This window comes from Cervus canadensis, chromosome 22, assembly GCF_019320065.1.
Source record: "Cervus canadensis isolate Bull #8, Minnesota chromosome 22, ASM1932006v1, whole genome shotgun sequence".
NCBI classification, from domain to species: Eukaryota; Metazoa; Chordata; class Mammalia; order Artiodactyla; family Cervidae; genus Cervus; species Cervus canadensis.
This window is the reverse complement of record NC_057407.1, coordinates 9,986,095-10,001,002: the sequence shown is the minus strand read 5'-3', so window position 1 is coordinate 10,001,002 and position 14,908 is coordinate 9,986,095. Positions and strand designations below refer to the sequence as shown.

General features: G+C 53.8%; 1 protein-coding gene across 3 annotated transcripts in view; it reads right to left on the bottom strand.

The window, feature by feature from the left end:
* BSN (bassoon presynaptic cytomatrix protein) overlaps window positions 1-14,908 on the bottom strand; it is a 79,062-nt gene that overhangs the window by 36,906 nt on the left and 27,248 nt on the right. For 2 of the 3 annotated variants that reach the window (XR_006264611.1, XM_043443174.1), the window contains exon 2: window positions 1,133-1,541. Coding sequence is in view for 1 of the 3 variants with exons in the window: in XM_043443174.1 (XP_043299109.1) it covers window positions 1,133-1,541 (409 nt within the window). In the remaining 2 variants the exon portion in view is untranslated. The remainder of the gene's footprint in view (window positions 1-1,132; window positions 1,542-14,908) is intronic. The other variant, XR_006264612.1, reaches the window with a different exon arrangement.

The window sequence follows — 14,908 nt, the reverse complement described above, 5'->3', positions numbered from 1 at the left end:
TCTAATCACAGATGTAATAATCACGAGTGTGCACGCCTCCGCAGGAAGCCCCCACACTCCAGGAGCGACTCCAAACGCACTGAGTCATCTCCCCACACCGGCAGCTCCTTCCTCGGAATCTCACACTTACCTCTCGCAAACCACACGTCCCACACCCACAGCACCTCATGTCACAAATAGACCCCGACCTGTGAACGATTCTCACTCAGCCCTCCCCCACCCATGTGGTCCAAACAGCTCCTGCTGCTGCTAATCCCAGCTGCAGCCACGGCCGTGCAGTCACCACGCTCCAACCAGCCCAAGAGCAGAGCTCTGGGGGGACAACTGGAGACTTCCAGGGGTTACCGCAGAGGGGAGAGAGGGACTCACTCGTTTCAGAGGCATGGGCCCCAGCCCAGCCAGTGTACTGGAGCACCTGGCCTCCCAGGGCACCTAAGAGAGGCTCCTGGGCTTGGCTGAGCACTCCGCAGCAATTCAAAGCATCCTGACACAGCCAAGGTGGGGCCGGGGACCCTGGGTCCCCTAGGGCAGAAAGGGTGCCAATCTCATGGAAATGGCCTTCCAGTGGCCTCGTGCTGAGGGTAGGACACTGTCACCATGTGAATCCTGGCTCCTCCCCCAGGAAGGGGAGCTGCTCCTCCCCCTCAGGCCCCAGCTAGCTGGAATGGGAACATAGAAGCTCTTCCGAAGCCCAGTCTCCTGCCTCCCTTAACACCTGCTCCCCTCTCCAGGCCCCACTGTCAGGAGGGTCAGGGAGATTTGCCTTTCTTCAGGCCCTGAGGCTGTTCATGACCCTTTCCAAGTGTGCACCCATGGGAAAAGCTGTTCGTAAGTCTCTCTTTGGCCTCCCTAGGGCATTTTTCCAGGTCGGACTTGAAGCAGGTAGGACAGCACCTTCTACACAGGTCTGAGCCGAAGCTTTCAGAAGGCACAGTAATCAGCCCCTCTGGAGATCTGGGGCCAGGATTTGCTCTCTGCTTCCACACCTGGGAGCCAGAAACGCAGCCCTGGGAAGACGCAGAGGCTAGAAGCCAAGGGAAACGACCAGGAAGAGAGAGTGGGTGGGAAAGGGAACCAGGGGAGGCCTGGGAAGGCAGGTGGGGTGGGGGGAAGCCGGCGCAGAGGTGATTACCTGGGTGAGGTGAGGGTTGGGGTTGAACCCACACTGGTTGCAGACCTTGTTGTGACACTGGGTGCAGGTGTTGAAGTTTGGCTGGCTGGGGGTCGACGTGAGGTCCGAGGTCTTACATATGGGACACAGCGTGCTGCTGGGAAGGGGGGCGATCTGGGGGACGGAGTAGGGTGATGTGGGGGTGCTGCCTCTGTCTGGTGACACAGAGGGGGACCGCCCTGATCTCTGCGTCCTGCTGTCTACCTGCAGCGTCCTGCGGGGGCCGTCAGCCTCCTGGCCTGCAGGGCCCTGCGCCCTCGTCTCCCGGGGGCTCTCGCGGCTGGGAGTGGTAGCAGAAGGCTGCTTCGGGGTTGGGGAAGCTGCTCTCTGGCTACCCAGGGGCTCCTTGGGGTCCAGTCTCCGGGGAACACTGAAATGACATTGAAAATGACAAGGTTAGAGAAGTCGCCTGCAGAGGTCTCCACCAACCCAGGTGACAGCCAGGTGCCCTCACCACCCCCCTCTGCCAGCCGGTGCCATTAGCACAGCCCTCCATGAGCCCAGTGCTAACCGTGCCCCACGCTGAGCCCTGACAAGTGTCCCCACCTGAGCCATCAGCACCAGGCCATGTGGTCGGCTTGGGAATGTCCCCTTTTACATCCTCTGAAATGCAGAGTCTGATTCAGTAGGTCTGCGGTATAGTCTGCATTTTCACAATCTCTAAGGTGATGCCTTTACTACGGTCTGAAGACCACACTTTGAGAACCAAGGGTCTAAACTATATATGAGTAACACCTGGACTGATTTTAACATTTCTGACTCTTAGACTGCACACCAGACAAGTTACATCAGTATCTGTGAGGGCAGAACCCTGGCATTAGTACTTTTTTTCCTCCCTAGGTGATTTCCACATGCAGCTGCTGCTGCTGCTGCTAAGTCGCTTCAGTCGTGTCTGACTCTGTGTGACCCCATAGACAGCAGCCCACCAGGCTCCCCCGTCCCTGGGATTCTCCAGGCAAGAACACTGGAGTGGGTTGCCATTTCCTTCTCCAATGCATGAAAGTGAAAAGTGAAAGTGAAGTTGCTCAGTAGGGTCCGACTCCCAGTGACCCCATGGACTGCAGCCCACCAGGCTCCTCCATCCATGGGATTTTCCAGGCAAGAGTATTGGAGTGGGGTGCCATTGCCTTCTCCGCAACATGCAGCTAGTTTAGATCAGCTGCTCTGGCAGATCTGTTACGTTTTGGCTTGTCTGCTTCAGAGGCCAATATCGGGCAGCTGGAGGTAAGCAGGGGAGGCCCTTGAAGGCCCAGCTAATGCCACCTCCAGCAGCGACAATGGAGCCTTCCTTCTCTTCTGGTGGTCTTCCAGCAGGTCTAATGCCAGACCAAGTCCATCAAGATGAGTGATGTGTTTGTTACTTTTCTGCTACTGTAAGATAGGACAGGGCCGGAGCTCTAGGATCCAGGCCTTGAGGAACCATCGAGGGGAGTTCAATGTGCCTGACCCCCGCCTCCATCCGACATGGCCTGGCCGCAGCAGAGCCATCAGAGCTGAGTAGAAGGCAAACCATGACGCTGAACTCAACGCCCCACATTCCTTCTTGTTTGACCCCCCCCGCCCAGTTTTCCCGTTTGAAGAAAGCCACATACAAAAAGCCGAAGGCAAGGCTTCACACTGCTTCCATGACATTTTATACTTGCTTCAGTGTGTATTCATTTGGGTGGATGCTGGCACCCAGGCAACAGGGCAGCCTGGCTGAAAGTCACTGCGGAGGCCCGGCCACAGCCACTTGTGAGGCATCCTGGCCTGGCCCCTTCAGCCCCAGTGCTCCTGGTCCTTGTAGGGTCTGACTAACAGGAGGAGACTCTAAGTCTGCAGCCCTTATGTGAACGCCATCTGTTTGCCAAAAAGATTCAGGAGCCCACTGGTAGGCTGGCTCAGGAAAAGCCATTTTAGAGGGGAGACACAGAGCCCGCTGGGAGACCCACCCCAAGACACTCTGCGGTCCTTCCTCCCTTCCAAGGAACTGCCAGGGAGGAGACACACCCTCAGTCTAATAAAGACTCTTCCAGGAAAAAGAAAAAGGACACTGTTAACTGTCCGTCAGCCAACACAGCACACACCCATCCATCCAGCCTCACAGACTGGACACTCCACATGACCAGAGCCTGAGTCTAGCCCTCTGGAAGTCACCTTTGCCAGCAGCAGTGAGGCTCAGTGCAATGTGGTGGTTGGTGGTGGGTGCAGCCATCTCTAGGCCCAAAGGAGTTCAGGGCCTTTCAGTAGACTAATTTCTAGGTATCGTAAAGAAATAATCCCACTTGGTTAAATTCATCATTTCATTTCTTACTTAAATTACTTGGGGCTGGAATTTAAAGAGCAGCCCCTGAGAGCTCATCAGAAGCTATGGAGAGCCCTTTATAACACGCGAAGGGACCAGAACCCTGTTTCCAGGCTGGGCAAGGTCCGTGGTTTCTTCTGAGAAAGGAAGCAGTTTCTACCGTGTGTGTTTTACACGGTATGTGACACAGTGACTTTTTAACTCAATGCTGCGTCACAATGTAGTCTTTCTGGGGACACTGTATGTGACAATCAGGGATCCAAATTCAGGTTAACTTTCAACTCAGCTGTGGTGACGGTGAACAAACAAGCAGCGCCCTCTGCACCCAGCAGAGCCTGCGTGGCAAGGCCAGCGCCCCCAGCACACAGGCTTGGTGTGTATCCGCACACCACCCGGTAGCTGCAGCTGACACCCGGCGATCGCGATACACACCTGCGAACCCTTGACTCTCCGGTCTCCTGGACAACTCCTCACACCTCCTCCTTGATCTCCAGGCCGCCAGCCGCCTCCCTCTCCTCACTGACAGCCTGTATACCATCTTGCTGGGAAAGTGGGAGCAGCTGGAGGGGAACTTGTACAACTAAGGCCTCTCGACGACTGTCCCTGTGTTTGCCAGACTCCTGCTCCCAAGGCCCACTTCCCGCCTTCATAAATTCTCCCCTTTCCTTCATCGTCCTTGTTTACCTCTCTATTCAGATGATTTCAATGCCCATACAAAGATGCTTCTCCCATCTTGAAAAAGAAAAAAGAAATTTGGTCCACTTTCCCCTTCAGCGACTGCCTCATCTCTCTGCTGCACTTACAGCAAAACTCCTTGAAAGAGAGGCCTCCACTCACGGCCTCCAGCCCCACTCCTCCCTTCCTCTCAAACAGGCCACCTGGCTTCACCCATCCTTCCACAGAAGTCTCTCAGGTCATAGGCACCGATGACCTCCACAGCATCAAATCCAAAAGTCACTTCTAGGTTCCTCCTCTCACCTGATAATCCCCTGACCCGACAGCGCTGGGCCCTCCCTCTTTCCTGAAAGAAACCCTCAGCTTCCTCCGGGAACACCACCCTCTGCCAAGCGGCCTCCTCCCTCCTGGTCACACTATTCTGAGCTCTTCTGCGGGTGCTTCCTCATCTCCCAAACCCAGAATCCCACTTCCTACATCGCAAGGACTCAACCTTTGTGCACACGAGGCTTCCAAGCCCACAGCTCCCTGAAGATCAAGCCTTTATCTCCTACTCCCCACTGGCAGCTACAAATGTGTGTCTGGCCCAGACCCCTCCCCTGAACTCCCCCCTCCTCCCACTGTCACCCCATGTCTTCACCGAGATGTCTTAGAGACACCTCGAACGTGACGTGACCAAGCTGAGTCCCTGATCGTCCCACACATGTGCTCCTCCCTGTCTTCCCCTTGGAGACTCTGACCCTTCTCCTCTCAGGCCTTATCAGTCATCAGGAAATCTTGTGCTTCAGTGTCTGGAAGCCCCACTGCCTCCTCACTCCTCCTTGTTGAAGTCACGGTGCCCTCTGGTTTCCAGTTTTGCACAAGCTGGGCTGCCCTCTCTTGCCCATCTACAGTCTCCTCTGTGCAGCAGCTGGGATAATCCTTTATACACATGAATCAAACCGCTTCCCTTGTCTGCTTAAACCCTCCTTTCCCTCCCACAGGAAGAGCCAAAGGCTTTATAACGGCCCGTGAGATCCCGCAAGGTTCGGGCCCTTTCCCTCCAGCCTCCTGCTCTCTCTCTCGCCCTGGGTCTGCTCCCCTTCCGCCAGGCCCGCTCCTGTCTCTGGATGTTGGCACCTGCTGGCGCTTGCACGCAGACTCAAGAGAGCGCACGTAGATACAAACACCCAGAGACAGGAGTGGGACCGGCAGAAGGAGAGCTGATACAGGGAGAGTCTTGGCTCTGGTGGCATCGTTTGGGGATACTTTTGTGGACCAACCTATTAAGAATGCAGCTTCCGGATTTCCCTGGCCATCCAGGGGTTAAGACTCCACCTTCCAGTGCCAGGGGTGTGGGTTCAATCCCTGGTGGGGGAGGCCAAAAAACCAAAATATAAAACAGAAGCAATATTGTAACAAATTCAAGCCCATTCTTTACCTTCTGAGCCACCAGGGAAGCCCAAGAATACTGGATTGGGTAGCCTTTCCCTTCTCCAGGGGATCTTTTCGACCCAGGAATCAAACTGGGGTCTCCTGCATTGCAGGTGGATTCTTTACCAGCTGAGCTACCAGGGAGGCCCTAACAAATTCAATAAAGACTTTAAAACTGGTCCATATAAAAAAAATCTAAAAAAAATGCAGCTTCCGTCCCTCCAGCCTCTGTGTGCTCCACGCCACTGAGGCCTCCCGACTCATCCCTGCTGGACATGCTGCACCTGTGCACGCTCTGTGGTCCCAGCAGCAGCCTGCCGGCGCTGTGCCGGCACGACCTCTGGGCTTCCTCCACGGCTGTGCCCCAGAGCCCAGCACTCACTGGCTGCTCATACATGTCTCCTGGGTGGATGGACTAAACTCATATCACGACTCAGAACAGTAAAACGTGGCCCCTAAATGTGTCTGAGCTGAGGAAACATGGCACATGATGGATGTGCACTCGGCCCGCCCTGGATTTGGCCTCATGGAGGGTAGAATGGCAGCAGTGACACCTTGAGCCCTCTCCGGCCACTTGCTGTATACCCCCAGTCCCACCACACAGAACACTCCACTGACCACAGAAGTGCTCATGCCAACCGCGCCTTCACCCTGAACACCACCATGTGCCAGGCACCTGTCACATGTCAACTCCTCTAAGCCTCACAGCAAATCCATGCGTTAGGATGCAATTTGCCTATATTACAGATAAGAAAACTGCCACATGTAGAAGTTAAGGATTGCAAAGCCATAATGACCTGTAAGAGGTGGTGCTATGACTCCAATACCAAGGCCACCAGTTCAGACTTTTCTGGCAGCCCAGTTGTTAAGACTGTGATTCCACTGCAAGCAGCATGGGTTCGATCTCTGGTTGTGGAACTAAGATCCCACATGCCCATAGTGTGGTCAAAAAAAAAAAAGGCCACCAGTCCATGTCTTAAAACACATTTCGCATTGCCACACATTCCGTATTGCCTCTGGGTGAGCACAGTGAGGCTGTAGAGGGGTGGGAAGCACTGCAATGTGATTCACAGAGAAAACCACACTCAAGTCACTTGCTCATTCGAGCATTCAGTCATTCACAAACATTCACTGACCCCTGGAGTGATAGCTCCAGGCTGTGTGACCGGTGCTGATGGTATGACCGGATTGCAACTCACAAATGGAAGGTGGGTCCACGGGTGCTCATTGTATTGCTATTCTTTACATCTTATACATGTTTTATAAGTATTCTTAGATTCTGTATAAACACTTATTCAATATTTAATTAAAATAAAATTTTTTAAAGTGGATCAGACAGGGATCCAGTCTTCTGGGAGCCTCCAGTCCAGAGAGGAGACCAGATGTGCAAACAAATCACTGCAAGACACATCCACACAGTCTGGGGGCAGAGTTTGAGAAGGCTTTGAGAACTCAGAGGCGTCTAAACCAAGTCTTCATGGATGGGCTGCCTGCCACCCCCCTCCCAGGTAAAGGGCAATTGAGGCAGAACGGAAAACACGTGCAAAGACCCAGATGCATGTCAGGGTGTTGCTGTTGTTGAGTCGCTAAGTCAAGTCCAACTCCTTGCAACTGCATGAACTGTAGCCTGCCAGGCTCCTCTGTCCATTGGATTTCCCAGGCAAGAATACTGCAGTGGATTGCCATCTCCTCCTCCAGGGGATCTTTCTGACCCAGGGATCCAACCCGTATCTCCTGCATTGGCAGGTGGGTTCTTTATCACTAAGTCACCGGGGTAGCTCCATGACAGGGTTAAGCCAGTGCTATTCTCAGCACTTAGATCAGCTCCTGGAGACAGCGTGCAGCAAACAACCTGAATTCAGAGGCAAGATGGGAAGGGCCAGGAGAGCAGGGCCTTTAAGCTTTTCAAACAAGGAAGTATTCCACTCTGTGACAAAGAGATGGTAGAGGTAGGGAGACAGAGAGAATAAGTGAAAGTGAAAGTCACTCAGTTGTGTCCGACTCTTTGCGACCCCATGGACTATACAGTCCACGAAATTCTCTGGGCCAGAATACTGGAGAGGGTAGCCTTTCCCTTCTCTGGGGATCTTCCCAACCAAGGATTGAACCCAGGTCTGCCGCATTGCAGGAGGATTCTTTACCAGCTGAGCCACCAAGGAAGCCCAAGAATACTGGAGTGAGTAGCCAATCGCTTCTCCAGCAGATCTTCCTGACCCAGGAATCAAACTGGGGTCTCCTGCATTGCAGGCTGATTCTTTTCTAGCCGAGCTACCAGGGAAGTCCTACCAGGAAGATAGAATAACGTGACAGCACAGAGGACAGTCCAGGGGCTGAGAGAGAAGAAAGGCTCAGAAGGCTATCCCCTGGGGTCTGGGGAGGAGGGTCCTTTTGACTGAGCCAGAGGATTCAGGGGGAGAAGCCAATTGGTGGGTGGAGACTGGGGAGTGAAATGGCAAAATCATAAATAAGGTTGAACTGGTTTTGTCGAATTGTTGATCTCCGTGGGGGCATCCAAGAGACATCAGGAGATGGATTGGAGCTTGGATTCAATTCAGACAAGTCTAGATATTTTTACCTGGGAGAGCTAAGGCTTCAGTTCATAGGCAAATCTCAGGGGATAGAGATCTCATGGAGAGCAGTGGTCCAGAAAAGATTGCTGGGGAGTACCAACATTAATAAAAGCAGAGGGATGTCAGAAATGGAGGCATCAGAGAGGAGAATGGGAAGACACAACCCCCAGGGTTAGAAAAGTTCCCGCAAGGAGGAGTATTCAACAACTCGCTCCTGAGTCCGCGTTCTTGCGGGCTGAGACGCCTCAGGAGTGCTGAAGGAAAGGCTACACCCATGAGGGCCACGAGCTCTCTCCCACTCTGTCCGGTTGAGGGAGCCAGTTCCCTAGCTTGCTGGACACAAGGGCCCACCCAGGGCCGGAGATCCAGCTCTGTCTGTGACACATTCCCATACACAAGTCCCAAGGGGGCCAGGACTGGAGTGGCCTAGGGCCTCTTGGGGGTGAACATAGGTGCACCCTCCAGGAGACCCTCCTTAAGAAAGATCTCCACTGGGCGCAAGAGGAGGGAGGGAGGGAGGGAGGTGTCCACAGGCGGGGCCCAGCCCAGCCTCGGGAAGCCCTGGTTTCACGGATGTGGCTCATCAGCAGTGAGAGCCCTGGGGGCCAGTGCACCTCCCTCAGCCTCTGGGAGCCCTGCTCCCTAGGGAGGGCTGGGAGGAGGACAGGTGAGCAGGAGAGGGAGAGGAAACTGCCATAAAGTGGGAAAGACACAGGAGGACAGGCAGGCGGAGGAGGGAGAGGGCAGAAGCATGCAGGAGTGGCTGGAAGACAAGGAGGGGAAGACTAAAAATGCCTTATCCAGGCTAGATATTTTTAAAAGATGGCCACGAAAGGTGGAGGATGTAAAAATAGCTGTATTTCCACCAGCTCTCCTCCCTTTCAGCATTTAAGGCTACTGACTGATCAGAGACAAGTCTTAAAGCAAGGCAGGAAGGAGCCTCCTCCACAAGGCCCATCCCATCGGCCTCCCCCGCAACTCTCCTCAGTAACCTGAGGACTGCTCTCCCATTCCATGACCACTGCCAGGAGGAATAATCCAGATTGCGCTGGTCAGAAACTGGGCTCTGCTCTGTTAGAAACCTCCAAGAAAGGCAGGAGGCCAACAAGCTCCAGTGGCCAAAGATGCTCTGACCCCAGGTACGTCCGTAAGGGCAGAGCCGGGGCTACACCGGCAGGTGCACCCAGGGGGGCCTGCTCAGGCTGGGCAGACTGGCCGGAAAAGCGGGGAGAGACTGTGTGGGGTCCCCAGGGAAAACTAGGTTGGGTTCCACATGGCAGCCTTCTAGAGCATCATCTCCCCGCCGCCCCCTGCCGCCTCCAGTTGAGTATTTGAAAGAAAAATACTTCACACAAATAAATAGCTGTCTTTGCTCACCAGGAGGGGAGTGAACTTAAGGACACTGTTTTTTCTAAGTCAGAGCAGCCGGAAGAGCTCTGCAGGCTTCAAACAAGGTTTTGATAAATCCCTGGCTGACCTTTCTGTAACGGGCAATTACGGCCAAGGACATGCAGGGGGGAGGACTTCTTTCAGGCCCAGGCTAGGAAGGACCACTAGGACGGCCCAGTGGCCCCCGTGTGTCCAGGCAGAGAAGCAGGGGCTGCCCAATAGTGGGCACTAGGATCTAGTTCTGGGCCCCGGAGCAACTCTCTCAAGAAGGGATGGAAGAATTGAGAAAGTTTGAGTTAAAAAAAAAGGCCGGTATTCACACAAGAAAACATTTCTTGATTTGCCCACTTTCAGGCCAGTGGCCTCCTGCCTTTTTGATCACCAGTCCCTATCAATAAAACATGTTCACATATCCCCGACAGATGACTATTTATTTACCAATTAAGTGCATATATATTACTGCTAAAACACACCTCCCCAACTGGCAATGTTTGAAAGGAGGAGATAGGACACAAATGTAAATAGGAGTTTTCACGTTTTTCACCCATGCCTCACTTGACTGTCCTGTCTCCCTCCCCTCCCAGCGCGTGTGCCCCAGTTCAGAGGGAATTCTCACTCTCCCAGTCTTTAAAGGGGTCTCTGCTGGTGGCCAAGACCAGATTCTCTCCTGCTGTCAGCCCTGCTCCATCGCAGGTGTACTGAGGTCAGGGTCAGGGAGGCCTGAGTCTATCGGGGGGCCCTCCCAGCCTTTCTGACCACTGATGAACCAAAAAGGAATTGTCTTGCTAAGAGCAGCAGCACAGAGGTGAGGTCTCCGCAACACTCAGCCACAGGCCTCAGGAGCCTGTGACTGGACACAAAGCCAGCACCAGGGGCTCAGAGTGCATCTCTAGAAGTTTTTATTCGTTCATTCATGTTTTTAAAAGTTCATAGGAACCTTGTTCCCTAGTCTGGGTCTCAAGCCACAGGCCCCTACCTACCACACCATCCTGTCTCTCAAGCATTGCCCACACATCCCCTAATGCAAGCCCTGCCTGAGGCCTGGGGGCTCCCCAAGGGGCCAGAGGCTTTCTTGCATCCATGTCTACAGGCTCCCCAGAGGGCTGGCTGAACAGCACCATTCCAATGTGATTTCTGGTGTGGAGCCTCCCGGGGTCCCCCCTCCCACGTGTCCCCCACCAGTCCGGTCGCAGTGCTGCCCCACTGCAAGGCATTCTTCACTCTGTCTCTTTGGTCAGACTGGGCACCCCAGGAGGGCAGGGGCTCCCAGAATCTAATCTGGTTGCAATCCCTGTTTGCCAGTCGAAGGAAGCAGAACTTCACACAGGTAGTTACAATCAACTGATGAAAAATAACTTGCAATTAGGCAAGATTTGTAGGAAATGAGTCTGGTAGGGCTTGAAAGCAACTTCGTATTTTAGGTGAATTAAACAGTCATATTTACATCATTTACCTTTTACAAATGTCTGGTTCAGTCAATTACCACAAATTCCAAGGGGAAGGGATCCAAAGATTGGTTTTACTACAGCATATGAAGGAACTGGCTTCCTTAGGTAGAACTCAGTAGGAGGGGAGTGTTACTGCTTTTAGTGCTCTCATGTCTTATTCCCACTTATTCATCAGTCTTGGGTAACAGCTCACCAGTAGGAGATTCCTGAGGGAGCCAGGAGCAGGCGGGCCCCACACTGGAAGCAGAGGGCCAGAGGAGGGAAGAAGCAGCAGGTGGCCAGACCAGAGTCACCGCCCAGAGCTGAGACCCGGGTCAGCAGCTCCTCAAAGGCTCTCCCCAACCCCTCCCAAGTGTTCCAGGTGGCCTGACCTGGGACACCACAGGAAACAAGGGCCCCAAGGACCTTAGGGACCCTTCCCTTTGGGCACCATAAGGACTGGACCCAGGATGCTGACATTCGTGTGGACTAATCCCTGCGCATTCCTGTCCTAAGGCCTATGGCATCGACAGCATTTGAACTTTAAAGAACTCCCTGGCCTTTCTAGCCTGTGGTGACTGGGGTACCCTTCAACAGTGCATCCAGGCCAGTCACATGCCCCCGTGGACTCCCTCCCAGGCTCAGCTTTCTGAGGGCACACATGGCAGATAGGCAAATTCTTCACCCCTCCTACAGCCTTCTCAAGAGCTCTGGCCCCAGTCCAGCCCTTGGTTTTCATTTACCAACGCTGTCTCCCAGGAGTACCGTGGCTTTCAGGCGTGGCCCAGGAGCTCTAACCCAGCGCAAGCCCCTGAGGCACCTGCCCCCAGCCAGCTCTGGGTTTGCAGACATCTGCACCGGGACCCCACATGAGGACCACTTGGAGCTGCGAAGCGTCCCAGTTTTCTGGCTCAGGGGGAAGATTCCTGAGCTAGGAAGCTCTAATCAGGAGTCAGGCATCATTACATAAAGCTGAGCCAGCCCTTCCCTGCTTCTCGCTCCAGCAAATTCTACAACTGTAGCCTTTTACCAAGGGGACAGTGTTATGCTTGTCAGCTCGCCTCCAGATTCTGCTGAAACCAGGAGATAAGTTAAGAGGAGACACTAACTCTTTGTGACAATGGAGGCGGCAGGCCTCACCCCTTGCTCCAATCAGAAGCCAGGACTCTGGCTCACAAAGCTTGGCAAGCTTCGGCCCTGTCTTCAGACCCAGCGCGGCAGGCTGAGCCCTCAGCCTGCCCTAGGGGACAGGGACACATCCTGTGCCACAAATAAGGCTTCACGTCCGGCCCTGATCCAAGACAGGCCAGAACAATGCGGTAAGTAAGATAAGCCAGTGCCTGCATCATTAATACATGAACCAACTGAACACCTGCCGAGCGTGGGGTACCAGGTGGGACCTGAACACACCTCAAGTGTCTGAGGCTTCCCACTGCCTGCTCTTCCAAGACCAGCACGAAAACCCCACCGAGCCTGAGGAACCATTAGCTCCCTTCTCCTGGGAAGCCAGTGGGATCCAAAAACTACATCTATTGTGTATTTTGGGAGAGAAAGAAACACCAAAGTACTATCTCCATGTTAAAAACCTCTCTATCCAGAAATAAGGCCTGCTGTTTTCCATTTTTTTCCCCCTAGTTTAACATTTTTTAAACTAGTAAGAGCTTGCCTGCTCTTTATGTTTCTATACCATAAGGAAAAACTTACCTGTGACCCAAAAATGGCAAAAGAAAATTGTGACTGAGGATCATCTCTGGCCCTTAGTTTCAGCTCTAAATGAAACAACAGAAGGGAGGTCCCCGCCTGCTCATCTCCCAGAGCCACCCTGCCTGAACCTGCCCTTCTGTCACTTGCTCACACAGCCCAGGGCACAGAGCTAGTCTTTGGGCAGGGCTATTCCAACCACTAAAGAGCCCTGCCTTCCGACCTGTAGCACTGGAAACGGCAGGCCCTGAAAAGAGAAGAGAAGCCTCTGAACAATACCTTTGCCGGGCGATTTCAAATTTATTACCATCAAGGTTCTGAGAAGTGTTTAGCTAGTGAATGCAATTCTTTACAGGGCTTGTGAAAAAAATCAGAATGACAAAAAGCTGACATCTCAAGATGGGAAACGAGACTCAAGATTCCAGCAGTAAAAAGCATGCTGTCTTCATTAAACGACACTGCAAAAGCAAGGGGTACCCACCACCCTTCCAGCCTTCAGCATCACCGTGCCCATTGATCTACCTGCCCCATCAGCCTAGTTGCAGAAAAATGCACATGGCTGGGGGCTCAGTTTCTTTGTTTGCCAACCTCATGGTCTTCCCTCTGTGGCTCCCTTATCTTTCACTTCTGAGGGCTCTAACTCAGAGGGAGAAATCTAACATCTACTTGTGGCACTTGGGTTCCTGAACCTCCTTCTCCCTTAGACTGGGAGGGCCCAGAAGGTGCTGGGGGTTCCTTTCTAGATCCCTTGTGCTGGGGGTTTATCTACCAGCCCCTCAGGGAGCTTGCCTGCCACTGGGAAAGATTTCCCAGTAACATGAGAGGCCAGGGAGGCTTCCTGTAGGAGGCGCTCCCCTCGCCCCACCCTTCCTCACTCACCCCATTCTTCCTCCTGCTTCAAGGGGCTGATTCTCATGCTCCCACAGCTCAGCCTGCTGTAGGGCAGCTCTCTTGCAAGGCCCCTTGGGCCTGACCTAAGGCCAGAACTTCCTATCCAAGAAGCCTAAGTCCTTTTCAGGTGGGGGCCCTTGGCCAGGAAAAGCCCTCGACCAGGAGCTCCCTTCCCTACTCTCCTCCCTTTCCCAGGGCTCAGCCTCTAACCAGCATAGGCTTGGGGATGCCCGTGTTCCTACCTGACACGTGTTCACATGTCGAGAACATTAAACTCAGCCACTTGGGCTTAAAAAAATCCATTAGGACAGATGTACTCATAAGGAAAATGTGGGTCTGAGAGTGATGATTAAGACAGAGACGATGAGATGCTCTGTGAATGCACATGCACATGTGTGAGTGGGGGGTACGTGTGAGTGCTCACATGTGTGTGCAAGGTGTGTGTGCATGTGGGCACTAGTGTGGGCGCTGGTGTGTGCGTGGGCAGTTCACTGCACACACACGTGTGTGAGCACATGTGTGACCACGTTTTTCATGGTACATGGAGTTACAGCTCTGAGTAATAAGTAAAATCCAGGAAGTCTGCTCCCAAAGGGAAGGGCAAATGTCCTGAGGGACTAACCCAGCCCTGCATCCCCACACAGCGTGCCCGGCCAGCCTGAGCCAACAGAGAGAACAGGGCCACCCCAGCCTGAAGAAGAGCAACGCCAGGTGCGCAGTGGGCGCCGAGAAAAACATGCCCTCTTTCCTTCCTCCCTTCCTTCCTTCCCTGGCTTACAGCAAGGGGAGTGGGCAGGAAGCCTGGGATTCTGATGCCAAAGTCTTTAGGGAAGTGGCAGGTAATGAGAGGTGCAGGCAGCGATGCCGAGGGACAGAAAGGAGTAGAACCATATGGCCAGTGGCTGACGGGAGAGGAAGGATCAGGCTCTGAGGGCCGGGCTCATGCCGCCCCAAAGGCCCCCTGGCCAGGAAGGACAAGTGAGTGAGTGGGGGTCTGGATCGCCCTGCTGAGGGGGTGAGGGGAACGCTGCGTCCTCACGCAGAGCCAGGCGCTCAGCTGGCAGAAGTGGAGGGAATGTCTGGGGAAGGTGCTGGGGACTCAGGTGGTCAGGGGTTCCAGATAACGGGGTAATGCCTGGACAGAGGATGTGGCAGGTGCGATTCAAATGCATGATGGGGAGATAAAAGGGGCTAGGGCTCCGGCAGCAGCCACAGTGGCACAAGTATGAGGCATCACTGAACACCCATTTTCCCAAGAGTCCAGGCCTGGCACTGCGCTGCACTGCAGACCATGGTTACCTAGCAGTGAGCAAGCAAACAAGGCCTCTCTTCTCCTGGAACTTGCCATGTGGTGCAGAGACAGGCAAACCCCAAGAAGACAAATGGT